Source organism: Mandrillus leucophaeus, unplaced genomic scaffold (assembly GCF_000951045.1).
Source record: "Mandrillus leucophaeus isolate KB7577 unplaced genomic scaffold, Mleu.le_1.0 Scaffold388, whole genome shotgun sequence".
Taxonomy (NCBI): Eukaryota; Metazoa; Chordata; class Mammalia; order Primates; family Cercopithecidae; genus Mandrillus; species Mandrillus leucophaeus.
In genome coordinates, this window is record NW_012104120.1 from 2,120,481 (window position 1) to 2,147,723 (window position 27,243).

Here is a 27,243-nt window from a genome sequence, read left to right on the forward strand (position 1 = left end):
CCTGCTCTGTCTAGAAAGTCGGGGCTTTCATTTCTCTCTTCTTCCCTGTGTCACTAGTATCTGTCTCTGGGGCCACATAGTGAGGGGAGAATGGGGGAAAACAGCTATGGGGATTTTACCTACACTCTTGGGACTACAGTTCCTCTGGTTGGACAGAAAGTTTCTCCTCACTGAGAGTTTTAGAGCCTGCCTGGCTGCTGCTGCTGTTGCTGCTGCTGAGGGAATTGCCTGAAAGAAGGGTTGAGAAAGAATGGGGAAACCGAACAAAGAAAATCCCAGGGGATTTCCTCCATGCACATTGACCTGTAGAACTTCCTTTCCTGCTCCTCATACCAGAAACAGAGGACTTCTGTTGGAGCTCTTTCCATCATGCTACACCTTGTGCACAGTTGCGAGTTTAAGGCTACCTGTGAGTTCACACCAGGGGATGATACAGAAGGGAAGGCCACGAAACTCATTGCCACTTCATGGTGCTTGAATTTGGTTACCTTTTCTGCTACCATTTACTTCCTAGAGTCCTCCAAGAGCTGCTCCATGAATTCTATGTGTTTTAGTCACATTCAGTATTCAGGGGGTGGGACACAGCCTAGTGTGCTTACACCACTTTGAAGGGACCCAGAAGCCCGTGTGTGTGTGTGTGTGTGTGTGTGTGTGTGTGTGTTCAATATGAAATCAGAGCTTCTCAATCTCCCACATATCTAGAGAGAAGGGAAGAAAACCAGGAAACTAACTTCGCTGAGCATCAACTATGGATCAGGCACTGTGCCTTGGAGCACAAATGTGTTGTTCTATGACTGCAAGGGGAAAGTGTGGTATTGTCAATGCCATTTACAGTGGGGGAAATTAGGCTCGACAACGTAGTTCAACATCATCTAGGTAATAAGTAGTAGACAGGGTGTGTACCATGGTCTGTCTCAGAAAGAAAGATCCAGGAAGCTCAGTGAAAAGAGAAAAAAACTGACAGGTCCGGGTCTGATGTCTGACTCTCCCTCTCTCTGCAGGGTGGAGGAGGGGGATGCTGCAATCATGCATCCCGGGGTCGTGTGCATCATGGTGAGGCTGCTGCCTCGGTTGTACCACGAAGATCACCCACAGGTACCTGGTGTTGAATATACGTGTTTTGTCATCTTCATATGACTGATCTCTCAAATGCCCTCTAACCCAAGACAGCTTTTTTCCTTTTGTCTGTGCCTTCAGTGCCCTGTGTTAGCAGAGCTCCCCATGGGAAACACCTATAGTGGGAAAGTACCAGGGTGTCCTGGACACTTGACTGAGTTGTGCCCACCCTTGCATGGCCATCCAAAACAGATCACTTCTGTTGAAAAAGCTACCTTCTAAGAACAACAACCAAACAACAACAACAAAAAAAACAACTGAAAGTAATTGAACCATCATGAGGCAAGTCCCAGGTGCTAAGCTCAGCACCTGGCATTAGTGGGAAGTCCTTTGCTCCCTGGCATGTTCATCTCTCCTGGATGCTGGCTGAGATTCTGGCCCTGTGCTCTGTGCAGTTCATGCACAGTTAGCAAGATAAGCATAGACACTGTCCGCAGAGCCTGCCTCTATGATGGGGAGAAGGAGGTAGTGACAGTGCAGACAGACTAAATAAATGAGTTCACAAATGAATATGTAATTATGAATTGTGACAAGTGATATTACAGGGAAAAAACAGGGTGCTGAGGGAGAAGAATGAGAATGGAGGCAGGAACAGACCTCATTCAATCTAATTTAGATAAAGGATTGGAGGTCAGGGAAGCCGTCTCTAGATGGTGACATGTAAGCAGAGCCCTGAAGGGTGAGTAGCTAGTATGAGCTGGGTGGGAAGGGGCGTGCTGTTGGTGGCTAGGGCAGGAGCAAATTGGGAGAGCCAGGAGCAAGGGCTCCCTGGTCAGGCGATGATGGGGATGATGGGGCATGCAGGCTTCTGGGAGCCTTGACAATGCACATGATAACAAGAAGCCTCTCTCACGTGAGTGGAAGGTGACATGATCAGATTTTGTATTAAAGACATTGCATTGGCTGCTTGGTGGAGAATGGACAGGGAATGAGGGTTGAGGGGAAGAGGCAAGGGGCAAGAGTTACGAGGCTCTGCCTGCAGTCCAGGTGATGTGTGGTGATAGCTGGGTTAGGGTGGTGTCTGTGGGAAGGTGTGAAGAAAGGAATTAAGAGACCTGTTCGGAGGCAGAACCACAGGCTTCCGAGAAGAGGAGGCTACAGGTAATGAGAAGACAAAGAGCCAAGGTGACTCTCAAGTGTCTGTCCTGGCAGAACTAACAGCGCCATTATGGGGAGAAAAACTGGTATGGGTGAAGGCGTGGAGTAACAGAACAAGATGAAGTTGGAGTCAGCAGTCTCAAGATAAAGAATAAATATTTTAGAAGTTCCAAGAAAGAGCCAGGCAGAATTGAGGAAGGCCTGGAAAATGCACCACATTATGTTTATCAGCAGCCAAGGAAAGAGGATTCATTGGCTTGAGCAGCTACTCTGTCCCGGGCTGATTCTTGGCCTTTTCTTGGCTTATTTATTCCTCTTGCAGTTTTGTCGAGGGCATCATTGCCTGTATTTTAACCAATGGAGAAATGTGAATTCAGACAATGCACATGAGTCTCAAGGATGCCTATTTGTGGACCTGGTATTTAAACTGGCCTTACCTTGGGGCAGGCCTCCTGGTCTTCCCTATACATAGAAGTGGCTTCCGGAGGATGAATAGCAGGACCTAGCACTCTCAGGAAGCAATGAAGGGTCCAGCCTTGCTTTGTCCAGGAGTTCCGAAGGAGGCAACATGTTTGGGGAAGAAATGGCTACTAGTTGACATTATTAGTCACAGCCTAAAAATGACAGTGACCTCATAAAAATATTGCAAGTCCTCTAAGATCAGTGAGAAAAGTGGAGTGGTGGAGCAGAAGCTCTGAGACAGCAACTGTTTCCAGGAAAGGAATCTGTAGTGTTCAGCACAGGAGTTAAGAAAAGGCCTGACTCGGTTTCATGTCTCCATGTCCCTTCCTTAGGGAATGGACTTCTTGTTCCTGCTCCTGTTCCCCTGCTGGAGAGTGATGGAAAAGTGCTGTGAAGCCAATGGCAGAGATACACATAACAGTGAGAGTTGGGAAAGGGGTAGGCTGATATAAACTGGGATAGGCAGTTAACAATATCCATGTCATTTCTCATGGTTCTGTGAGTCAGGGATTCAGAAGGGCACAGCAGGCATGGCCTGTCTGCTCCATATGGTGCTGGTAGGGTTGAACCTCCCAGGATGATCTCTGCAGCTGTGGCACCTCAGCAAGGCTGGCTCCCTGGCAAGGGGCTTCTAAGCTGGCTTAGCTGAGTGGCATACCTGGGGCCTTGGTTGAAGCGGTCAGTGGGATCCTGGAGTCTCCTCTACACAGCCCTCTCCATCTGGCCTCTGCCTGTGTCCCTCCAGGCAGACTCTTCAACAGGGCACACAGTGGCTCCTGGCGCCCACAGGCACAAAACCAGAAGCTGCCAGGCCTGCCGAGGGCTTAGGCCCAGGAAAAGCCAGCATTAGTCAAAGTTAGTCAGGGACTCGGCTTAGACTCAGGGGGAGGGGACATAAGCTTCCTGTTCTGTGAGGGGTGACAGGTGTGTGCAGGTGAGAGAGGCCTGTGGGGAAATGTCTTTAAAGATCAGCTGCTCTCATTACCTTACTCATCTAACAAATGGGCAAAAACATTTGACCCCTAAATCCCATCTTGTAGCCCATGAATGACCTAGAGTCTGGGATTTTACATTCTCTGGCTTGGTATTTAAGCCAGGACCTACCTGGGACAACATGGAGACTCTTACACATTAGGGATCACCTCTGTGCCAGGAATGCTATTTCCCCAATCTTCACAGCAACCTTTTGAAGTCCATGAGATGCTCCCCATTCTGCAGGTACTTGGGGCTCAGGAAAGTTGTTTGACTTCCTAAGATTGTGGTGATGGTGAGGGGAAGATCTGAAACACCTCTGGCCCAAGCTTAAGATATGTTGGATGAATGGGTCCCCGATCTTTGCAATTCTCACAGAATGCAGGGTCATGCATTCTGGGCATGGCACAGCTTTCCAGGTACAATGGCCTTATCATGAGGGCATCTGGCTTCCTTAGCTATATTTCATACAATGCATTGTACTTGCAATTGGAAAGACCCAGCCAGTGGCCTGGGTGGTCTTAGCAGTCAGACAGTTGCTGATGGATGCATTCTGCAAAAATCCACGCAGCAACATCTGATGAAGTGACACAGAGTGGATGGTGGCCTTTCCTGCTGCCTCTTACAGGCCTGGAAGCTCCGTGGATAAGCCTCAGTTTTAGATGAACTCCCTGAGTCATCACATCACCATATGGGGAAGAACCTCTGCTCTTTGCTTATTCTATGACGGTAATTGGACAAATGAAGTATGCAAATGAGAATTCCATTTGGAACGAGTTACGTTTTGTATATCCAGGTCACAATAAGTAATTTAGGAAAAGTCTAATTCACCCTCACTGTCTCTCAAATATGCAAATGAAATGTAGTGCATTTTCTCCAGTATTTTCTGCAGATGCCAAATCAGCAGCTATTAAAGTTGGATAATTGCAGTAATTAATTTCTGAAAGGGAGTGGGGGAAACCTCACAACAACAAATAGAATAGTAAATCAAATGAGAAATGAGACCACACAAGAAAATGCTAAAACAAAACGGACTGCAGGCCTCCACAGGTTTTGGTGTAGGAAATGGAGCGGAGAGTTTCAGTAGATGGCAGTGTTACCAGCAAGATGGAAAGTGTGATTCCTGTCATCTTCCTTTAGGTCAGCTTGGTGGTTCCTAATACTCCCTACACCCATACCTCCTTTACATTATTCACTTGCTCTGTCTCCCCTATGGATGAGAAATTGATGGCTTTCCAAGCTGCACATGTCATCTTGGAGGCCGTGACTTAAACTTATGGGTGTTCTCTTCTAGTTTATTTCCAGTGGTGGCCATGTTACATTTGTTCTGTGGTTCTTTTGTTCTGGAGGTTCTTTTCCCCTCCAAAATGATAGCTCTATGAGCTGCTTTTGGAAACAGATATTCCAGCTGTTTTTCTGCTTCTGGCATCATCATCAATATTAGAAATTGGGTGGCCAGATTTTTACTATGCACAATGCAAAAATGGAGTCCAGCTCAGTTCTCTTGGAGCTGAGTTGGCTCCAGAAAAAATTAACTAATTGGGAATAAAGATAATTTCCCTTTCTAGCAGGCTTAGCAGCCATGAGGGTCTGTCATAAGAGATGTGGCCATGGGCTAGAACTCTGACCAGTATTGGAAGGACTTTCCAGTCCCAAATGCCATTCCACTTCCTTGAGGTCTACGGCATCTAATCAGGTCTTAACTGAGGATATTTGTTGTGCACCAGACAATCACAATGCAGAGAGTGGAAAGCCAGGTCTAGTTTAGCAGACTGTGTAGCTGCCCATGTGGTATGTTTGCTTTTGTGAATAATTACAGAACACCTACTATGTGCCTCTGGGGATTCAGAGACAAATGTCACAGGACCTGTAATCGGGGTTTGAGGATGGGAGGCAGGGAAGTGTAGAAGACAGTAAAACAACATCCTGATGGCTATAACAGAGGTTTGCCCACAGGGCCTTGGGACACAGGAGAGGGAAAGACTCGGAGAGGTGGAACACCAGAGCTAGGCTTTAAAGGAAAAGGATGTTTATGCCAGATCAGGTAGAAGAGGGAGGGAAGAGAAGCTCAGACACAGAAAGAAGCACAAAGATGCCTATTTGGGGACTGTGAATAGTTAAGCTGGGCTAGAATAGAACACATGGATGAAAAGGCTAAAATAGAACACATTAATGGAACATATGGATCAGTGGGGCTAGAAAGGTCACTTGAAGTCACATTGTGGAGGACATTGAATGCCGAGCTAAGAGAATTGAACTTTATTGCGTTGCCATTCATCGACATCACTGTCAATGTCATCATTGTCATTATCACTAAGTGTTTACTGAACATTTACTATAGAGGGCAGACTTCAGGCTCTGAAAACAGTAGATTCTGGTCAAGTCTCAGTTGGGTCACCAAGCAGTCACAGAGCCGTGGGGAAATTATTTAACTTCTTTGATTCTTAGCTTCCTTTGTGTAGTGTGGGGATAATGACATCTTCTCTGAAATATTATGAGGATTACATGAAGCAATGCGTGAAGCTTAGCATGGTGAGCAGAACACGCACAGGGACACAGGAAGGAAGCACTTGCTAAATGGTGCAGCTACTATCATCAGTTGCTAAAAGCTTTACAAGCATTTTATCATTTAATCATTATAATAACCATGCAAGGTGGATATCAGTAGACCCATTTTGCAGATAAAGAATTGAAACTTGCAGGAATTAAGCGATAGAATCAACATTGCTGCAATAGTGAGTGTACATGCCTGACATGAGGACTGGACCTCCTGCCGCCCAACAAGTTGCCTTTCTCACAGGGAAGTGGGAGGTTATGGAAAGGCAATGGCACAGTCAGGCCAGGGCATTAGAGAGTATTATCATCCTCAGTCTGCATCTCGAGTCATTTTTGGGTGAATTCCAGAGATCTAAAGGCTACAGTGAAGACACTGCTGCCATGGAAGCCTTCAGAATAGCCTGGCAAGACACAGAGAAGATTGGGTTCAGGGCTGCATGTATCTATCAACTCATTTATGCCTAAATTTAGAAAGGGTACCATTTTCTGGAATTAGTCTTTATTGCAAACACTGAACTAATTGTATGAGTTTCAAATAACTAAAATATTGACAGCATTAATAGCCCTGGATAGCATTGCATAAGGGCAGGCTATTTGAAAAGAGCCATTTCCACCAACAAGGAAATTGGTAAAGTAGGACTCTTGCTTTGTTAAATTATAACACATTAGATATTCCAAATACATTCAAAATCTGTTTCCTATGCTCTTTCCCACTCAGTCCCTTACGCAAAGTATTTCTGTTGTTCCTCAGTGGAAAATCTCAAATTCTGGTCAAAATCTAGGTGACTTCTCACAGTAGTCTCTATAAATAGAGCAAATACGGCCAGGTATGGTGGCTCATGCCTGTAATTTCAGCACTTTGGGAGACCAAGGCAGGAGGATTGTTTGAAGCCAGGAGTTTGAAACCAGCCTAGATGACAGAGCAAACTCCATCTCTACAAAAAATTTTTTAAAAAATTAGCCAGGCATGGTGGTGTGCACCTGTAATCCCAGCTACTTGAGAGGGTGAAACAGGATGATTGCTTGAGCCCAAGAGGTTGATGCTGCAGTGAGCCATGATCATGCCATTGAATTCCAGCCTGGGTGACAGAGTGAGACCTTGTCTCAAAAATAAAATAAAATAAAAAAGCAAACAGATGTAATCTCACATAGAGAAGAAAGGATGAAAAGCAAGCTGCCATGGATGTGGAATGATGGTGTAAGTTGAAGTCAGATGGAATCAGCCCTGGCCTAATTATCAGATGACCTTGATAATGTTCCTTTTCCATGACATACATAGGCTACTTTGTTTCTCTGTATCTCAATTTCAGCTACTCAGATTTAGCCTGGATCACAGAGATCACAGACTCAACATCTTGGGTCCAGAGAGGTAATGAACATGCATAAGTGAAACCAGGTGAAAGCTGTAGTCAGGGGTGGAGAGTGTGGCCAAAGGAGAGCACTTGCTCTGTCTAAAGGTGTCTACATTTAATTAAGGGGAAACAGAAACAGAAGCCCACCCAAATGAAGCCCACCAAATGAAACACTTCTCTAGGCCATCAACTTATGACCCATATGAGATACTAAATTCCAGCTTTTTATAATCAGTGCATGATGCAGTATCAAAATCATGAGCCTTGGAGTAAGGCTTGTGTTGGCATGTCAGAGCTGCTACCCATTAGCTATGTGGCCTGAGGAGATTGATGGAACCCTTTTAAGTCTTAGTGTTCTCATCTGCAAAATGGGTGTGATGATATTTGCCCATTGAGAAGAGTAGAAGAGAGCATGGTTGTAAAGTCCTTAGTACAGTTCCTGCCTTGTGTATGTGTGCATCAGAGGCTGGCTCCCCACACCCGCTCCTTTCCCTTCTAGCTCTGACAGTCTGTGTTCTGGGCCATGGTATATAAAATTCTGAAACTATTAAGTAGAAGATAATACATTTTAGGTATATTTCCAACTGACATTACGCTATTGGTAAATGAGTAACAGGAAGTTGATATTGAACTGTATGTTAATGTATCTGCCGATGAATCAGAAGACTCGGTACTTTCTCTGGCTGGTTCTGCACTTTATCAGTGATCTACGTGAAGCTGAGTGTGGCTGGCTTAAGGCAGGGAGGGGAGTTAGTCATCAGATGTCAAAATGGGGAGAAGAAGGGTCCCTACCAGCTTGAGCGAGGGATCAGAATCCATGGGATCAAAATTCAGCAGTGACAATGAGGCCTGTGCCACGTCTGAATGCATGTCTACGCTGGGTGGGGAAGGACAGAAGAGTGTAAGTCCTAGCAGTTTCAGGGCAAGGTCAGTAATAGTCCCAAGTGAAGTGAGGACATGATACAAAGAATTTCACCTTCTGGGGTGGGTGAGCTTAGCGTCCAGCTGGGTGGGCAGGCTCTGAGCTGGGGCACAGACATGTCCACTTCCAGGACCCCCAGAAAGTCAGGACCAAGCTGGGAGGTCCTGGGCAGGCAGACTCTCTACAGATGGGGACCTTCTAGAGCAACAAGCAACAGGTCCTTACTTCCATGCTGGGGACCACATTGGAGACTGTTGTACCAAGGCCTGGAGTGGGCAGGACACTGATTTGGGTTAGGCTGGGCCTAGGACCAGAGCTTAGAATGGGGCCAAAAAATGGAGGGTAGTCCTGTCATCTGGAGCATCTGGTGGAGGCTGCTTCAGAGACTTGGGGGCTTCTCAGATCAGCTGCAGCAGAAGTGGGTGAATCTCCAGGCAGTTCTCAAGAGGAAGGGCAGCACTCGGTCTCCAGGCTTCCCAGCCCTCCAGGACTGGCAATCTGAGGAGTTCAGGGCTCTGTGCACAGTGTTTGCCTTGCTCCATGTGCTGGCGTGGGGCAGGGTATGGCCAGCAGCACAGCGAGCCCCTTTGCAGGACACCCAAGGGCCCGAATGTTGCAACTCTGCCTAATGACCCCCCAACCCTTTGAAAGGCTGTGCTTACTCTCACCTGCCCCACCTTCGCATGTGCTGTTTCTTTTCCCTGAAAGCCCATTTTCCTCACCTGCTTAGCTCTCTCTTCATTATCCTTCAACACTTCATTGGCACATCACTATTTCTGACTCTGTCAGCCCTCTGGATTAGGTGTGCCTATTGTGTTTTAGAGTAGCCTGTGCTTACTAGGCGGCTATTCTAAGGCAGAGAATAGCCTAGTAAGGCAGAGATGGCCACTAGGGAAAACAAAGTGAAGAGTCATGGGTCAAGCAGCAGCTCCCGGTGTTGTGGGGGTGGGAGAGAAGACGAGAGAGAGAGAGAAAGAACTAGCCATAGTGTGGAATTTATCATGATTGAAGTATAGACACAGTGCTGGCTGGAAAAGTCAGAAAAAGTTTCTTGGGTGAGGGGACACATGAATTGTCTCTTGAGTAGCAAGCAGGAGCTCAGCAAAGGGATGGGATTGGAAAGGACATTCCCAACTTCAGGCATTAGTGGAAAAGGGCATGGTGTTTAGCAGAAGCTGAGACTGTCACTATGGCTGCAGTACAGAGGGGACAAAAGTGGAGGATAGGAAGAAAAATGGGAAAGAGAGAAATATGCTGTAGATGTGAGATCCTGGACTTCTGTTTACAGGATGCATTGCCCATCATTTGCATGTAATTTGGAAAAGAAACAACAAGTTTGGAGCAGGCACCCACCCACTCACTTGGTTACAGATCTGCCTAATTATGTTGAGGAAGCCAGGCCCTTTACATGTGGATTCTGCTAGCTCCTTGGGGGTTGGAATCTCTTACACCTAAACCACGATCATAAACTCCCAAGCCTACCAGGCCATATGGGTACTGTGAAGCAGCATATCAGGTTGAGGGACCATGGCAAAATGGAAGGTTCGTGCTCATATAAAGAGAGACCTAATTCTAAGTACGCAGTGGTAAAAGCAATAACTTGTCAAGTAAAGCATATCTGTAGGCCCCATTTATTGCTGTCATTTACAATCTTTGATAACTTAAAGAGCTGAAGTCACTTAAAGTCTATCATCTCTCTTCAAAATCATCAAGAAAAGAACATTTTGACCAAATTGGAACAAGTGATTAATCCAAGTTTGAGTAGCTCAGTAAAGTCTCTAGTGCTTTTTGGAGTGTCTGGGGCAGCAGGCACTTGGCCTCTCTGGTGGTTTTTATTTCTGTGTGAGGATGACATGGTTCATGTGCAGAAGATGCACATATCTTGGAATGCTGAACCCAACACCCATGCCTCTTTAGAGGGACCCATTGCTCCAGGACCCAGCCTTCACTGGGCTTTGGGGACCATATTAATCTGCACCAAGAGAGAAAGTGGAGAACAGAGAGAGCGATACATAAGATTGAACATCCACAGCCGGACCGCGTGTACTTAAAGGCTAGACCGTTAAGTGGAGAATGCAGAAAATTTCTTAAGGCTGCCCCGCAAATCACCCTGTGCTAATTTGCCTTGCGGGCCCTGCCCGCTGGCCAACCTGGTGACCCTGCACTCTTACCATTGAGTCCTAATTGCACCTCCATCCCCTCTCCTGCATTGGAAGTAATATGCGTTAGGAAAATCAATCCATTTGTAGGGGAAGAAACCACACTGGTTTCCTGCTACTGCTCATATTTTCACTAAAACCCCGTTTTACTGGAACCAACATTAAAAAAACAGCGCATTTTATTCAAAACAAGGCAATATTGGTATTGACAGAGCTGCAGTGATAATGAGGACGATCAATTTTCCCTCCTCCATTATGGGGTATTGAGCAATTTTGGAGTAAACTTGTGGCATAATTAGACAAGATCAGCATTTCTCCCTTTTGAAAACTTTCTGTTTTTCTTTTCTGCATATTTAGATTTTAAGTATTCCTGCTACAGTGGGGGAAAAGAAGCAAAGCCAAAACAAACCAGAACAAACCCAGAAGTCCCCAAAGCAATAAGTGAAGTGCTGGTAATAAAAACTGGAGATCATAGACATTTCTTTTTAATCCTTTTGAATAATACATTGTGATGTTATTTTTGCCTTTTGGTTCATACAGACTGCATCCCAACTCTCACCCTAAATTGAAATAATGCAGTTACCAAATAAAATAATCCGAGTTTTGGGACATGAGATATTCAAGGCAAGAGGGTGGATGTTACTTTTCTGTTTTGAGAAGAGAAGCAGGAGCTGGGCTTGGTTGGACGAAGGAAGAGAGAGTTGGAGTCTCAGAAAAAAGACCTGGGGAAGGGAATCAAGGACTTTGGGTGGATTTCCATGGGGAAGAGTCAAAGTGATGGAATAGTTCATAACGAATTAGCTTTGGCATTTCTGCTTTTGGTTTCTGGTCCTTGCTGGGCTACACATGTCCATCTGCCAGTTCAGGCTGGCTGTGCAGACACCACATTCTGGGGAAGGGGATCCTGTCTTCCAGGCAAGACTGCTCCTCCACATCAGTGACATCATATGCTCAGGAAAATAGCAATGCTGGCAAATGGTCACATTTCAGAATGGCAAAGTCCAACCTGGGAAGGATGTCCCCCTGGAAAGTCAATCTAATGTAGTTTTATCCCTCTTCCCCCAGTGCTCACCTTTTAAACCAGAAATGTTGTTGAAGATGTCTTAGAGATAGGGGTTTCCCTGAATGCCATCAGTGTGAGGCAGGAGCTACAGGGCCCATGTGTTTGGAAGGCGAGTGGGAGGCTGTGAAAGGGGCCTGGGCGAGCCATCCAGTTTTTAAAACAATCTAGAAATTGTTGATGAACAATGTAAATACTTTTCTTCATACATTTTAATCCTTGAACCATGTGTGCTACAAAACTATGTTAGCTACATATGGAAGAACACTATCTTATTTATTTCTGTCACTTAGTGCTGGAAACATACTCTTGACCATCTTTTGATACACTTGACCCCTCAAGTGACTGCCCGTGTGGAGAGGAGATGATGGAATGAGGTGACTCTGAGCTTGAGGTTCGGGATCATTCAGGTTCTAGCCTTACCATGTGCCCCTGGCAATTTCCCTCTCTGGGCTCAGCTTCCCCATCTGTAAAATGGGTATGATAATAGTGCCTCCCTCATAGGCTTCTCACAGTGATTGCGTAATCCATACGTGTCAAAATGCTTAGAAAAGGGCCTGCTGCAGCTTAAATACCCAGGAAATATCTCATCCCAGGATAAAATTTAGCCCTCACAGTAGATGCCAGGCCTGGAGTCCCTTCTAACTTCAAGAGCCTTGTGAAATATGTGAGAGGCTGCAGGGACCACCCCACCCGCTGTGCTCAGATGTGGTAAATTCTCTGCTGGAGCACGTCTCACACTGTGCTGGGACAATGTGTCTGCCCACCTGTCTCACCTTTAATCTGTGAATCCCTTGAAAGCAGGGACAGTGTCTTATTCATCTTTAAATGCCTAGAGCTTTACCCAGAAGATGGTGCTGAGAGCCACTTCATTCTTGTTTGAGAAAGAAGAGGAAGAGTGGAAGCAGGGAGGACTCCAAGAAAGCTCTTACTGGGGGGTGTAACAGGTGGTCTGTGATGTGAAGAGACCAGACCCTGGTCCTCCTTAGAGAGAGATTATTCAAGTAGTGCATTCACAGCTTCTCCTGGCTTCACTTTGGTGAACTAGACCTCATTTACATGGTTATTGATCTCCTTTCTTGAAACTACAAACTGCGGCACAGGCGTAAAATGTGGAAAGAATGCTGGTGCCTCAGGTCGGGTTCCCTGAGTGGAGCCTGAGACAGGGGTCCAGGTATATGGGATTGTCGAGGGAAGAACACAGGAGAGGAGGAGAGTGAGGGAGGCCGGGCGGGGAAGGAGCTGAAAGAGGATGCACTCACAGCAAAAGTCTTGTCTCAGCCGGAGCCCTTGGGGTTCTGAGGCTTGAATTGCATAACACAGTCCCAAGGGCACTGGCCTCATTGGCTCCAGGCTGGAGTATGTATGTGTGTGCACACAGGTATGTATGGTGCATATGCATGTGTGTGTGGACGCATGTGCGTGTGTATGTAGGTAGTGGGCATGTAAGTGTGTTTGTAAGTGTATTTGAGTGGGTAGGGCTCCATGGTCCCTGAGCAGAGCAGCTCCTACCTAGTGGAGGGCAGTTCTGCAGAGAAGGGGAAGCTGTGACAGGTACACCTCTCACTTGGAGAAGGAGGTCTGCATGGGGCACAGTAGCATCCACTGGGACAGGAAAATTCCATTAAGATCTAACCTGCATCCCTCTCACTTGATACAACATTCTTATCCAGCAACAAAAGAGAATGTGGACAGTCCTAAGAGTTTCTGTACAGGAACATCCCACCCAGTCCAAACCATTTATCCAGCCTGGGAAGGATAATTCCAAGGATTTATCTTTTTACAATGAAAGAATGATTGCAAAAGCAATGTGTGGTATTGGGGTCAAATAATTACCGAGCCCGCTCTGTGCACTCTTTTCTATTTGCTTCAAGGGACATAAGCGAGGGAAGTAGCTGGAAACCTAGTTCAGGGTAAGGTAAGAGCACAGCTGTTCGTGTGGCAGCATGTGCTTAGGACTGAGGGACAGGCACAGGATGATGGGAGGGTCGGGGGAGGGAGATGGCACTCAGAGGATGAGAGTGACTTCAGCAAAGGCTTTTCCCCAGACACTTTAGCTGGCCTGCAGACTTTGAGTGTGGTTCAAAATGTCTGTGGTGGGGTCTGTGTCTGTCAAGACAGAGTGTGTATGTTTGGTAGGTGGTACTTCTTTTAGGCTTGTACTTCCAGGCAGATTCCACCTTTTACTCCGGGGATGCGAACTCCAATACAGGAACTGTTAGGGGAGGGAAGCCTGCTGGGGAAATGTGGGACCCCTGGAGGGTACAGCTCCCACCCAGCACCAGCCACATCCCCCTGCAGAGGTGCAAGCCAGCTTGGCCAGATCCTCCCATCTTTTGAGAGAGACCACAAGTCTGGATTTTTATGTGACATCTTCAGACTTTTCAATGCTAACAATTAATTCAGAAACTGCTTAAACATTGTGCGGGTCAAACACAGCACGTCTAAGGGGCAGACCCAGCCTCCTGCCTGCTGGTGTGTGGCCTCCATCTTTAGCCATTGACCTCTCCCCACACTGACCTGGGCAGATTGTGTCCCGCCAGAGCCTGCCTCCCAGTCTTGCCCCTGCAGGTGAGGAGGCCACTGGAAGAACCCGGAGACAGGCATGGGTGCAGTGCGGGTGGGGTAAGGTGGGTGCAGTCTCCTTGTTCCGCAACTCACCCCAGCCCAAGTTGGAGCCTATCAAAGCTGCCCACAAGATGTTCTGCCCTGGAGGGCTCACAGCTTGCTTTGGTCACCTCTTAGCTTTCCGAGGAGATCCAGTGCTCCCTGGCCAGTCACATCCAGTCCCTGGTGAAGTCGGAGAAGAATCGCCAGGTCATGTGTGAGGCGGGCATGCTCGGGACCCTTATGGCCTCCTGCCACAGGGCCCTGGCCACCAGCGGCAGCCCCCTCCACTCACGCCTCATCAGGATCTTTGAGAAGCTCGCTTCCCAGGCCATTGAACCGGATGTGCTAAGGTACCACATGCTGCATTTTCAACGCTGCCAATCTGGGCAGCCATGTCTTTTGCAGGGCAGGGGTTGCACAACAGGCAGTGGAGAGACTGCAGGGACAGATGCAGGGCATGGCTCTGTCCCAGCATTCAAGGCTGGAAATCCATGGATGAGCCTTCGGTCTGTGCCAGGCAGTGTGCAGGTGCCCACAAAGCAGACATAGCCACCTCTCATGGAGCATGTGGGGGCTAGAGGGGGCTCTGAGGAAGTGGAGATGCATTCTGAGGCCTGTGGAGTTCACTAGACAAAGAGAGGAGGGAACCGGGCCTGGAAGGCTCTGCCAGGAGGGGTGGGGCTGGGAGGGCCTGACTGTGCCCTGTAGGGAGTTGGGCAGTAAGCATGTAGGGACTGCAGACATGGAGGGGAATGGGGCAGAAGCCCCCTGGATCCTGCAGGGGGCTTTCCTGCTGTCATCCTCTCCATGAAGCCACATTCCTGGAGAGCCATGGCAGGGAGAGGAAGTGCAAAGGTGCACAGGGTGGGAGGGAGGGAGCAGACGTGGAAGACAAGAGAACAGAGGGAAGGGAAGCTGCTGGGGAGGGCAGGAGTCTCCTATGCCACCTGGAGTGCCGTGCCGAGGGCCATGCACAGGGCAGGGGGCCCTGCTCCTTATACACAGGAGCAAGTGTAGAGGGCACACAGACAGCCTTTCCAGCCAGCAGACATGGCACCCAGGGGCGGGCACGATGGCTGCCAGAGGAGGCTGCTGGTTATAGTGCTGCATGGGAAATTCTGTTAGAAATTTATAAGCAATTACAACAAATTTATTTTGTGACATTATTTTTTGTTATGACATCCATCTTGAGGCTCCTAAACTTACCAGCTGTCTGGTCTGGTCTGTCTGGAAGGGCAGAGACGTGTCTCCACACTGCTTTCAGAAAGGGTATTCCAGCGGGGCTGGGAGGTCAGGGAGCTCCGGGCATCTAGGACAGTGGTCAGGATAAAGTTGGAGAACACTGTTGCCCATAAAATGTCTTCATTTGGTCCTCTTGTGTGTTATGTTCAGACAGTTTCTAGGTCTTGGAATTCCCTCACCTCTGTCGGCCACAACGAAACTCCTTGATTCATCTCATGCACACAGAGGCAACCCTGGGTGCTCAGGTGAGGACAGAGGCAAGAATAGGGCAGGTTAATGGGAATTAAAAGATGATATGCATTCCTGCTGAGGGGGATCCTTTACAACAGGTGGGAAAGCAAACAGGTTTAAACATGGTTTTGTCTGCAGCTCAATGGAGCAACTGAGGAAAAAGCAAAGAAAATTCCTGGTCTCTGGAGAAAGACCATATCAGGATGGAGAAAGATGACCCCCCCACCCAGCCATATAAGACAGATGACCCCTTTGGGTTCCAGATCATGGAAGCAGAGACAGAGTTTCCTTCATGACACAGCAGTACCTGGCGCTGCACTAGGCAGAGGTGTGCAGGGAAGGCTTCTGTACAGCTCTCAGCTCAAGGGCATGTCAGAGCCTTGGAGGCCCAAGATGCAGGTGGTACCCCTGTGTCAGGCCTAATACCTATGGAATGCTGGCCCAGGGGACCAGCTTAGAGAAAAGAAAGTCGTGGACAACTTGAATGTAAGATCACGTAAGACCTTAAGGTAACAGGCAGGTCCAGTGGAGAAGCAAGGGTGCAAGATCAGGCTTGGGGCTGACAGCCATGGTGGGAGCCTGGAGCTTTCAAGGAGAGGCTGCTGTGAAGGAAAGTGTGGGCCTGGTGAGCAGACACAAAGCTCCAGTGAGTAACTCCAGTGGGGCAAGCCAGAGACAGAGATGGCAGCAGTAGAATGTGCTATGCTGGAAAAGGGATGTGTGCTGGAATGAAAGAGAAAAGTTTCTAGAAGGAGCAGGTTAGCAACACCGTTCGTTGTTATTGGACTCAGCAAGGGGGCAGGGGAGCCGCCCTCACTGGTGCTTAGGAAGTACCTGATGACTCTGTGGAACTCTCTTTCTAGGCTGTGGCAGATACTTTGGGGTTATTGTCAGAAGCGGGGCAGAAATGCTTTGAGCAGAGACACATCTCTTCTCCTGCTTGCTGCCCTAGGGTCACAGACTACACAGGGCTTGGCTGAGGGGCCCTGGCAAGCCGCCCCAGATGCTGGCCTGCACCCTGGAGTCACCCAGGCCCTGCAGCCCTTGGGGAAATCCCAGGATTCAACTACTGCCCTTCAGACGGCGCTGAGCCTCATCTCCATGACTTCCCCACGCAACCTGCAGCCTCAGAGGGCAGCCCTGGCCCCATCGTTTGTGGAATTTGACATGTCCGTGGAAGGTTATGGGTATGACAGGCTTTTACATATTTAAAATGCACTTTATTAATTTTTCAGTGCCTCTAATGAATTATAATATTGATTACAAACTTGTAGTTCCCATTGAATCTCACCACTCAGCAGAGGAAAATGTCTGGGTCATGGACACCTGCCTACTCAGTGGCCTCCCAGGGGCTGTGTCCCCAGCTATGGAGGGCAAAGACCCTCTTTCCCCTGGTGTGGCTGCATTCTGGAACACCCTCGCATCCTACCTCCAGTGCAGTTCCTTCACTTTGGCATCCTACCAGCACCAGCTGCAGTCCGTCCTTGAGACCTTATGGTCTAAGGAGGGTTACAGCGCTGGCAGGAGGGTAAAGCGGGAAGATGTCATGGCCCAAGCTAGCTGTGTCAGTGCAAGAGGTTGGCTTGCAGTCCAGTGATCTGAGACAATTTTCTGTTTCCAGCTGTTTGTTTATTCCGACCCTGTCTACAGTTATGGGAACCAGCACTGAGTACTCTGTCTCTGGAGGAATTGGGACAGGTAGGTGTTTTTCCCAGGTGGTTTAGCTCTCCATCCCTTCCCAAGTATGAGTCTTCAGATAGCCTTGATTGCAGATTTTTACTTGGTGTTTTAGGAAAGTGTGAGCTGCACTATACATGGTGGCTTACAGCTGTAATACCTGTAATTTGGGAGGCCAAGGCAGGAGGATTGTTTGAGGCCAGGAGTTCCAGGCTGCAGTGAACTATGATTGAACCACTGCACTCCAACTGGGCTACAGTGTAAGACCCAGTTTCAAAAAGAGAAAAGCAAACATGAGTCTTGCCTTTGGTCCTGAGTATCTGCAGATGAGTTGTTCTTCAACTTTGCTCCTCTTTTAGAGCAAGGTGTTCGGTTCATTGTGCCTCCCAGGGGTCCAGCCCATAGCTAGGGACTCAATTGACATTGATGGACTGAGCCTGGGTTTGGCTCATTTTGCTGGTGACTGATGTAGGCTGAGATGGACACATTACCCACCTTAGATCCCTCTCTAGAGAGAAATATGAGTTGGGCTGATAGCCATCAGGAACAGACCAATCTTTGGCAAGTGGCTCCTGTGCACAGCACTGCACTCAACTGAAAAACCACTGGGTGGAACAGTGCAAGTGCCTGATGCTGCCAGAGTCACACACTCTGTTAGGAGAATTGGGTTTGGGGTTTCTATGGGATCATGGGTGCTGGGGAGCCATTGCCTTCATCACCTTTTTCCACGTGAGTTGGCATCAAGTCTGAGGATACAGCAGCTGGTCCTGCCTGTTCCATGAGGACAATGGATCTGTCTGTATCGCCAACCCTGTTATGGAATGGGAGGGCACATGGCATTCTTAAACTGGTGCCCTTTCCTATCCAAGGTTCAGCTGAGCTAGGCCAAGGTCCTCTGCCCCACAGAGCACACTGCCTGGCTGTAGATCAGCTGATCAAGGGCCCACATGTGATGGACGTCAGGGAGATCGAGGTCTTCTCTGCTCCTTTGGCAAGGCAGCATGTCATAATGGGGAGGAGACAACTGGTGATTAGGCAAGGCACCCAGTAGGTGCTGCACCCAGGCTAAATCAGCACCACAGTGAATCTGAACATACTTGCTCAGCAAGGCAGAACAAAGCCTGAGGGCATGCCTGTGTTCCCACCCAGGTGCCACCAGACCATTCCCTCCTCCTGGAGGCCTGACCTTCTCCTGTTGGTTCCTGATCAGCCGGCACGGAGCTGCCACTGAGAGCCACCCGCTGCGCTTCCTGACACTGGTGCGCCACCTGGCCAGGACCGAGCAGCCCTTTGTTTGCTTCTCTGTCAGTCTCTGCCCAGACGACCTCTCCTTGGTTGTTTCTACAGAAGAGAAGGAGTTTCAGCCTCTGGGTAAGGTGCTGGGATCCAAAGCCAGTTTCATCCACATGTCAGGGAAATGGGGCTAAGTCAGAAGCTCTCAACACAGGTGTGGTTACAAACCTGGTGACCTTCTGTTTCTCCTCATCCTTTGAAATTGCTCCCTTGGATTCCACACCTGGTGAAAGGTCTACAATATTTGTTATGGTTCACTGTGGCCTAGGCTCTAGGCTTGTAAGTGTCAGGCAGATGAGTCCCCAGCCCTTGGCACAGCTTCAGAGATGATGCTCAGTGGCTTTCCAGAAACTTCGCCTGGCAGAACAGTCACAATGGGACCCAGGGCTTTGCCTCGCTGGGACACATGCTGCATCCTCTCCTGTGTGAGGTTTGTGAAGAACACACACAATTTAGCTGGAGCCAAAGCAGCTACAGACACTCCCACATATGCTTAACCCCAAACCCAGAAGGCTGGCCTGTGCTTAGCATGGTGCCCAGGGCCACCCCTCCTTCGGCAGTGCTAGAGGCCAGCCCTGGCTCTGCCCTTTAGAGCCCAGCATTGTCCTCCAGGCCCATTTGCCTGAGATGGTCAAGTCCAGTGGATTCTGGCCACTTGTTCTTCTCCTGTGTCCTGGGAGTGTCACTGTTTCATAAGGAAAAACAGTGGGAGGCCCTATGAAACAGTGGAAGTGGCTGATGCCCTTGTACACAGCACAACTGCCTATCCAACTCTCTGGGACTCGGCCTGCAATGGAGTCTCTGTGGAGGTAGTCTACCTTGGGGTAGACCTGAAGCGTAGTTTCTGGGTTTGAATCTTGGCTGTATGACCTTGGGCAAGTCACCCAACCTCTCTGTGCCTCAGGATGGTAAATTGGGTATGTGTGAGCGCCTACCTCACAGGGCTGTGACATGAGTTGATATTTGTAACATGCTTAAAACTGGCACAAAGGTTTTAAACTGGCTCAAGGAATGATTGCTGCTGCCGTTGTCATTTTTCATGAGAGGAGGGGCTAGGGCTCCATGGTACAAGGCCCACAGTGGTTGACGTCTCTCTGTGCCCTCCCCATTCTCCTGGGTTCCTGCAGCGTAGCACCACACATGAGACTCAGTGTTAATGCTGTCTTTCAGATGTCATGGAACCTGAGGATGACTCTGAGCCTTCTGCAGGACGCCAGCTTCAGGTCAGGTGTGGCCAGCTCCTGGCTTGTGGTCAGTGGCATCACTTGGCTGTGGTTGTCACCAAGGAAATGAAAAGACATTGTACAGTTTCCACCTATCTGGATGGACAGGTCATTGGCTCCGCCAAGGTGAGATGGCTCCTCCAAGCTGCACTTGCCCCACAACCGTACTGCGTGCTGCTACCTTGAAGTGATCTTGGTTTCATTCTATGTTTTTTGTTGTTGTTGCTTTTGTTTGTGTATTACTGGTAGGGCTGGCATCTAATGAAATCCTGCTTACTGTTCAGGAAACTTGAGTGAGCTCAGACATGAAAAGGACATCTTTAGAAAATGCACTGAAGGTCACACAACCAGGACAGAAGGCAAGATGTGCATCCAGATCTCTAAGAATAGTCATGTTCATGAAAATAGAAAACTCCAGAATGAACAAAGCAAAGCTTCTCATTTTAAAGGGCAAACTCCTCAGGGAGGTCTGGGCAGGGCCTAAGGTATGACTTTTCCAAGAAGCTCCCAGGTGAGACCAATGCAGCTCATCTTTGTACCATACAGGGGAGCAGGGCACTAGAGTGTGCAGACACCAACACATGTCGCCAGATTTAGAGAAAAAACCATGAGGAAGGTAATGGAATGCAGATGTATAGCTGAAGGAAGCATCTCATGGCTGTCATTTAGAGGTACTCCAGATACAAGAGGAAGCTGGGAAAAGGTGGAGCTGGCAGGAGCCAGCAGCCATTGTCAGAGAGGAGAGAGCCCAGAAGACCACAGAGGGCAGGTACAGTTGGATTTTTCACACAGGTTCCAGGGAGAGCATCCCAATCTGGCTGCATTTTAGAATCACCTGCAAAGGCTTTTTAAAGTTCTCTTGCACAGGCTGCACCCAGAATAATTACATAAGAATCTCTGTGGGTCAGGTAATTTGACAATTTACTAATGTTTATAAAATTTTCTAGGTGATTCTAATATGCAACCAGAATGGAGAACCTTACATACACAGGGTTTCTTGATTCCCGCCAAATGCCATAGTGTTCCTCCCCCAACCCTGTCCAGTTGTGACCACCATTAACATCTCCAGACATTGCCAAATATCCCCTGGGAGTCAAAGTTGTTCCAGGTTAAGAGTCATTAGGTGAGAACAAATTCTTACTCCCAAGTTATGTGGGACCCATATAGGTGAATTTGATACCATCTTCTGGTAAAGTTCTGTTATCAGAAAAAGGCAGTGGTGACCAGAAAGATTTTTTTTTTTTTTTTTGAGATGGAATTTCGCTCTTGTCACTCAGGCTGGAGTGCAATGATGTGATCTTGGTTCTCTGCAACCTCCGCCTCCCAAGTTCAAGCAATTCTCCTGTCTCAGCCTCCTGACTAGCTGGGATTACAAGCGCCCACCACCATGCCCACTAAATTTTGTATTTTTACTAGAGACGAGGTTTCACCATGCTGGTCTCAAACTCCTGACTTCAGGCCCTCCCAGAGTTCTGGGATTACAGGCGTGAGCCACCATGCCTGGTCAAACGGAAAGATTTTGATAGGGACATTGAAAAAACAGATCCTTCAAAACATAGTTGGCCTTTACTCCAATGATTAACAATATCAGTCCTCCTTCTTTCCCTTTCTGTCTTTCTTCTTTTCCTCATTAAATATTTATTGAGCACCTATTATATGTTAGCTAATATTTTAGGTGCTAAGAATTGTTTATGCCTATAAGCTAAAGACCTCCAGGAACATACATATAGTATAAAGTGCTAAGAATTGTTTTAGGTTCTAAGAATTATTTATGCTTATAAGCCAAAGACCTCCAGGAACATACATATAGTATAAAATAAAAATTAGATTTAAACTGACTGTAGTGACAGATTCCCTACCCCATGGGGTAGTAAGGAGTTAGGAGTGGTTTGTTACAGAAACTGTGCTTATTTTAGGTGATTTTTAAGAGGGTTTAAAGAAGTGGAGGTCCATCTGTTCTGAATTGGGTGCTGTCAGAAAGAGGTGCAATTTGGTGACTGTGAATGTTAATAACTTTTATCCAGAAGGTAGAGACATGGAAAAGGGCTGGACTTGTCATTAGAGAGGAAGCAGAAGTCCCTCACGTTAGTTGGGATGGGATGTGTGGTGTCTTTTGTGGTTGCAATGTCTTTGTTTTTATCTGTTTAGGCTTGAATACTGAGTTCACTTGTTCTTGTCTTCTTTCGCAGAACATGTTGATATTTTGGTGAAATACCTCATATACCTTGAGGCATGTCTTATTGATGTTTGTACCTTTCTTGAACTTGGCACAGGGGCTGACACACAGTGAGCATGCAATAAACACTTGATGAACTGAATTGAATGTGCAGCCACAGGAGGAACATGACTGGCTGGTAGTGTGGTTGGGTGAAGTGGTACAGGCATTAACATCCTCTCTGAGGGACCTGCTAAACGTAGGGCCATCAGCAGGGAGGCCAGGAGTGGTGTGTTGCTATATGGAGTGGCCAAAGCCAAGACTGACAGAGTCCTCTTTCCAAAATAATCTCAACAAGTTGAGTCAGGACCAGCAAGTGAAACTCAATCAGGATAAACATAAAGGACTGTGTTTTGATGCTGACATCTGTTGGGCAAGAGTAAGATGTGAAAAATCTAGCTTAGTCTGACTAGTTTAACAGCCCTTCTCAAAATGCTGAGCCTTTGTTTTTATTGCCAAAGGAAACTTAGATAAATTTGGAACGATATAGAGCGTTTTAACAGCTTGAATTGGGCTAAATGATTTGGGAACGATTTGAGACATTAGACATTTATTAGTCAACCTGAACAGGGCAGTGTGCATACACTGGGAATTTGGGAAGAGAGGGGCAAGGTGGGTTGGAGGGGTGGGTGGTGCTTCCGTGTGGGAGAGAGAAGAGGACTCTGAGCCTGCGAGAACAGAGAGAGAAGAGAGCACAGAAGACCATACTCCTGGCAAGGCTTGGTGGTTGAACAATTGGTTTGTTTTTATTTGAAAATCTCATTTAATTGGTAGGGTGAAAAAGAATATTTCTGAAATTATGTAAACTCTCATTTAGAAAAATACAGTCATCCCTCAGTTTCCTCAGGGGATTGGCTACAGGACCCTTCTTGGATACCAAACTGCATGGATACTCAAGTCCCTTAAATAAAATGGTGTAGTATTTGCAAATAACAGATGCATACCCTCCTGCATGCTTAACTAAGCTCTAGATGATTTATAATACCTAATACAATGTGAATGCTAAATAGTTGTCATTCTGTATTTTTTATTGTTATAGCACTATTTTTGTTGTCCTTTTTCCTGAATATTTTTGATCCAAAGTTGGTTGAATCCAAGGATATGGAACCTCCAGATATGCAGGGCCAATTGTGCATATTTATAAACATATTCTTATATTTAGTGATTTTATAGTAATTATAAGAATAATATAAATACATTTTGAAATAGCTCAAAAATAGAGAAGAGAAGATTTGCTACCCTCCTGCTACTTTATCATATTTTGTAATTTCAGTTTTATCTCTTTAAAAAAATAGTGTGGCTTCAATGTATAGAAAATCTTGTATACTGCTTAGTTCATTTAACCTCTCGTTTAACCTAACACTTAGGTTATATGGTATAGCCTATTGCTTCTAGGCTACAAACCTAGACAGCATGTTGCTATATTGAATACTGTAGGCAGCTTTAACACAGTGGTGAGTATTTGTGTATCTAAACACTCTAAACATGGAAAAAGTACAGTAAAAATATGATATTATTATCTTATGGACCACCATTGCATATGTGCTGTGACACTGACTTGGAACATTGTAATGTAGCACACAGCAATATATGAAAGTATACTTGGAAATTCATCCAAACTTTTGCCTGTATCCACACTTCATTCTTTTTTATTTCTGAGTAGTATTTCAAGGTATGGATGTGCCATAGTTTGTTTAGTCATTTATCCATTGAAGGACATCTGGGATGTTTCAGGTTTGGGCCATTACAAATAAAGCTTTGTGAGCATTTGTATATGGGTTTTTGTGTGAATTTAAGTCGTCATTTATCTGGGATGAATTCCAAGAGTTCAATTGCTGGTTTCTATGGTAATTGAATGTTTAGTTTTATAAGAAACTGCCAAACTATTTTGAAAATGATTTCATCATTTGACATTTCCGCTAACAATGAATGAGTGAGGCAGTTTTTCTGCACTTAGCGTTGTCACTATTTTTATATTAGCCATTATGATAGTTGTGTAGTGATAGCTCACTGTGTTTTTAATTTGTATTTCCTTAATGGCTAATGAGGTTGAACATCACCTTTTCATGTGCTTATTTGCCATCTGTATATTCTCCTCAGTGATGTCCATCCATATTTTTTGCCCACTTTCTAATTGCATTGTTTGTTTTGTTGTTGTTGTTGTTGTTGTTTTTTTGAGATGAAGTCTCGCTCTGCTGGCAGACTGGAGTGAAGTGGTGCAATCTCGGCTCACTGCAACCTCCACCTCCCAGGTTCAAGCAATTCTCCTGCTTCAGCCTCCAGAGTAGCTGGGACTACAGGTGTCCGCCACCATGCCCAGCTAATTTTTGTATTTTTAGTAGAGATGGGTTTTTCACTACGTTGGCCAGGATGGTCTCGATCTCCTGACCTCGTGATCTGCCCACCTAGGCCTCCCAAAGTGCTGGGATTACAGGTGTGAGCCACCGCACCTGGTCGCATTGTTTACTTTTTTAAACTGTTAAGTTTTAAGGGTTTTAAAATATATACATGTATGTGTGTGTGTCTATACATACACACATATATATATATTCTAGATACTAGTCCTTTGTTAGATACGTGATTTGCAATAATTCCTCCTAGTCTGTAGCATGTCTTTTAATCCTCTTTCACATGGGTGAAGTTTCTGGTTTTGCTGAAGTATAATTCATTAGTTTTTCCTTATATGATTTGTGCTTTTGGTGTCATTTGAGAATATTTTGCCCAGCCCTAGGTCCTGAAGATTTTCTCCTATTTTTTTTTCCTAAAAATTTTCTAGTTTTACATTTTACACTTGAGTTTGTGATCAATTATGAATTAATTTTTGTATAAAGTGTAAGGTTTAAGTTCATTTCTTTGCCTATGGATGTTCAATTGCTCCAGTACCATTTGTTGAAGAGTCTATCATTTCTCAATTGAAATGCTTTTGCATCTTTGTCAAAAATCAGGTGAACCTACTTATAAGTTTATTTCTGGGTTCTCTATTCTGTTGCATTGATCTATGTGACAATCTATGTGATTATCTTTATACCAATGTCACACTATATTGATTTTATAGCTATATAATAAGTCGTTATTAGAGTAGTTCCTCCCCCAAATTAATTCTTCTTTTTCAGAATTGTTTAAGCTGTTCTAGGGCCTGTGCCTTCCCATACACAGTTTAGCATTAGCTTGTTTATGACTACAAAAAACCTTGCTGGAATTCTGATAGTCTACAAAAAACCTTTCTGGAATTGCATTATACCTACTGATCAACTTGAGGGGAAATAACATCTTTACTATAGTGAACCTTTCTATCCATGAACCTGGTATGTCTCTCCATTTATATAGGTCATCTTTGACTTTTTCCATCATCGCTTAGGAATTTTCAGTGTACAGATCCTGTACTTGTCTTACTATTTCATTTTCTTGTACATAATTGTAAGTGGTATTGTGTTTAATTTTAGTTTCTGTTTGTTTATTGTTAGCCTACAAAAATAAAATTGATTTTTGTGTATTGATCATGTATCCTGTGACCTTGCTGAATTCACTTATTAGTTCTAGGATATAAAAAAAAATTCCTTGGAACTTTCTACATGGACATGTCATCTGAAAATAGAAACAGTTTTGTTTCTTCCTTTCCACTCTGTATGTATTTAATTATTGTTCATACATAAAACTTTATTAATTTGCCAATACTAGGCATTTAGGTTCTTAGCAGATTGACTGAGATAAAAAAGGTGGACTTTTTTTGTTTCTTAGTATTTTTTATCGAATTTATTTTCAGAAGGACAGTGTCAGTTTTTTACTCCACATTTAATAACTTGTTTTACTGCATACTTCTGAGGTTTGTGAATTATATTTTAATTTTTTAGATAAAACACATTTTTACTATGAGATGAGAATAAGATGCATCATGTTATATCACTTTGTATTTACTTGATTAACTCTGAGATCAAACACTACTCACTTTTGTCCTTTTCATTTTAACAGATGTTATACATCCAGGCTCTACCAGGGCCTTTCCTTTCTATGGATCCATCCGCGTTTGTGGATGTTTATGGATATATTGCTACCCCTCAAGTTTGGAAACAAAAATCTTCATTAATCTGGCGTCTTGGCCCCACATACCTCTTTGAAGAAGCCATTTCAGTGGAAACTCTGGAAGTTATTAACAAACTTGGCCCAAGATATTGTGGCAACTTCCAAGCTGTGCATGTCCCAGGTATGGAGTGTTTTGATTTACAATGTTCTTGCTGATAGTAGTTTTTAAATGGACATCTGGTTATTTATAGCATATTTGCAGAGAATAAGCTCAGCGTTAGGGTCAGTCATTAGGGAAGACCTCTGTAATTGTATCATTATATATTTACAACCCAAGAGAAAATGTCACAGAAAAGGAAATGACAATATCTTTAGATTTCAACTCCAAAGTCCCTAATGGGGAAGAGGTGGGTTGGGTAATACCATCAGCAAAGAAAGAAAGAAGAGATTGAGACAAATAAGTTACATTGCTTTTAATGAAGAAGCTTTTTAACTAAAGTATACTGTTGTCTTCAATTATTAAACAGGCAGACAAAACATCCACATTTTCATTATTGATTGTCGTTATTCAAGCAGGGAGCATTGCTCTCTGTGCTCCATCAAGTCAAAGGGGTCAGCTCCCATCTGGAAAGAATGATAAATGAATCTATGTCAGTGGCCTGTATGTGCTGAAGGGCGATTGAGTGCTGTAGAGCATTTCTGTCTCCAGGCCCATGATGTCTTTGAATTTCATTTCCTGTGGCAAATGGCACTGGCCAGAGCAATGGGATGAGGTCAGGTCTAGAGCCAAAGTCTTACCAATTCTATATTCATGCCACCCTTCTCTACTAGCACAGTGGGTCTCATTGACTTAGAGACCAGTATGTTAATTCAAACTGGGATGTTTGCCATGGCTGTGCAGCTCATTGAAAATTAAACATTTCAGTTCAGCCTATTTCAGGTCAGGTTTCTTGTCACTTAGCAGTTTGGTTTTAGGGAGTGAGGTTATATACTTGACAGATGTTTTAAGCTCTGGTAGTTTCGCACCTGGAGTGC

At 45.7% G+C, this 27,243-nt stretch overlaps 1 protein-coding gene across 1 annotated transcript in view; it reads left to right on the forward strand.

Moving 5' to 3' along the window:
• The window catches only part of WDFY4 (WDFY family member 4), a 295,291-nt gene that overhangs the window by 74,572 nt on the left and 193,476 nt on the right, over positions 1-27,243 (forward strand). Inside the window, exons 13-20 of the mRNA XM_011990946.1 lie at positions 1,002-1,095; positions 14,443-14,657; positions 15,700-15,794; positions 16,733-16,967; positions 17,402-17,478; positions 18,607-18,828; positions 19,921-20,099; positions 26,158-26,389. Of these exons, the coding sequence (XP_011846336.1) occupies positions 1,002-1,095; positions 14,443-14,657; positions 15,700-15,794; positions 16,733-16,967; positions 17,402-17,478; positions 18,607-18,828; positions 19,921-20,099; positions 26,158-26,389 (1,349 nt within the window). The remainder of the gene's footprint in view (positions 1-1,001; positions 1,096-14,442; positions 14,658-15,699; positions 15,795-16,732; positions 16,968-17,401; positions 17,479-18,606; positions 18,829-19,920; positions 20,100-26,157; positions 26,390-27,243) is intronic.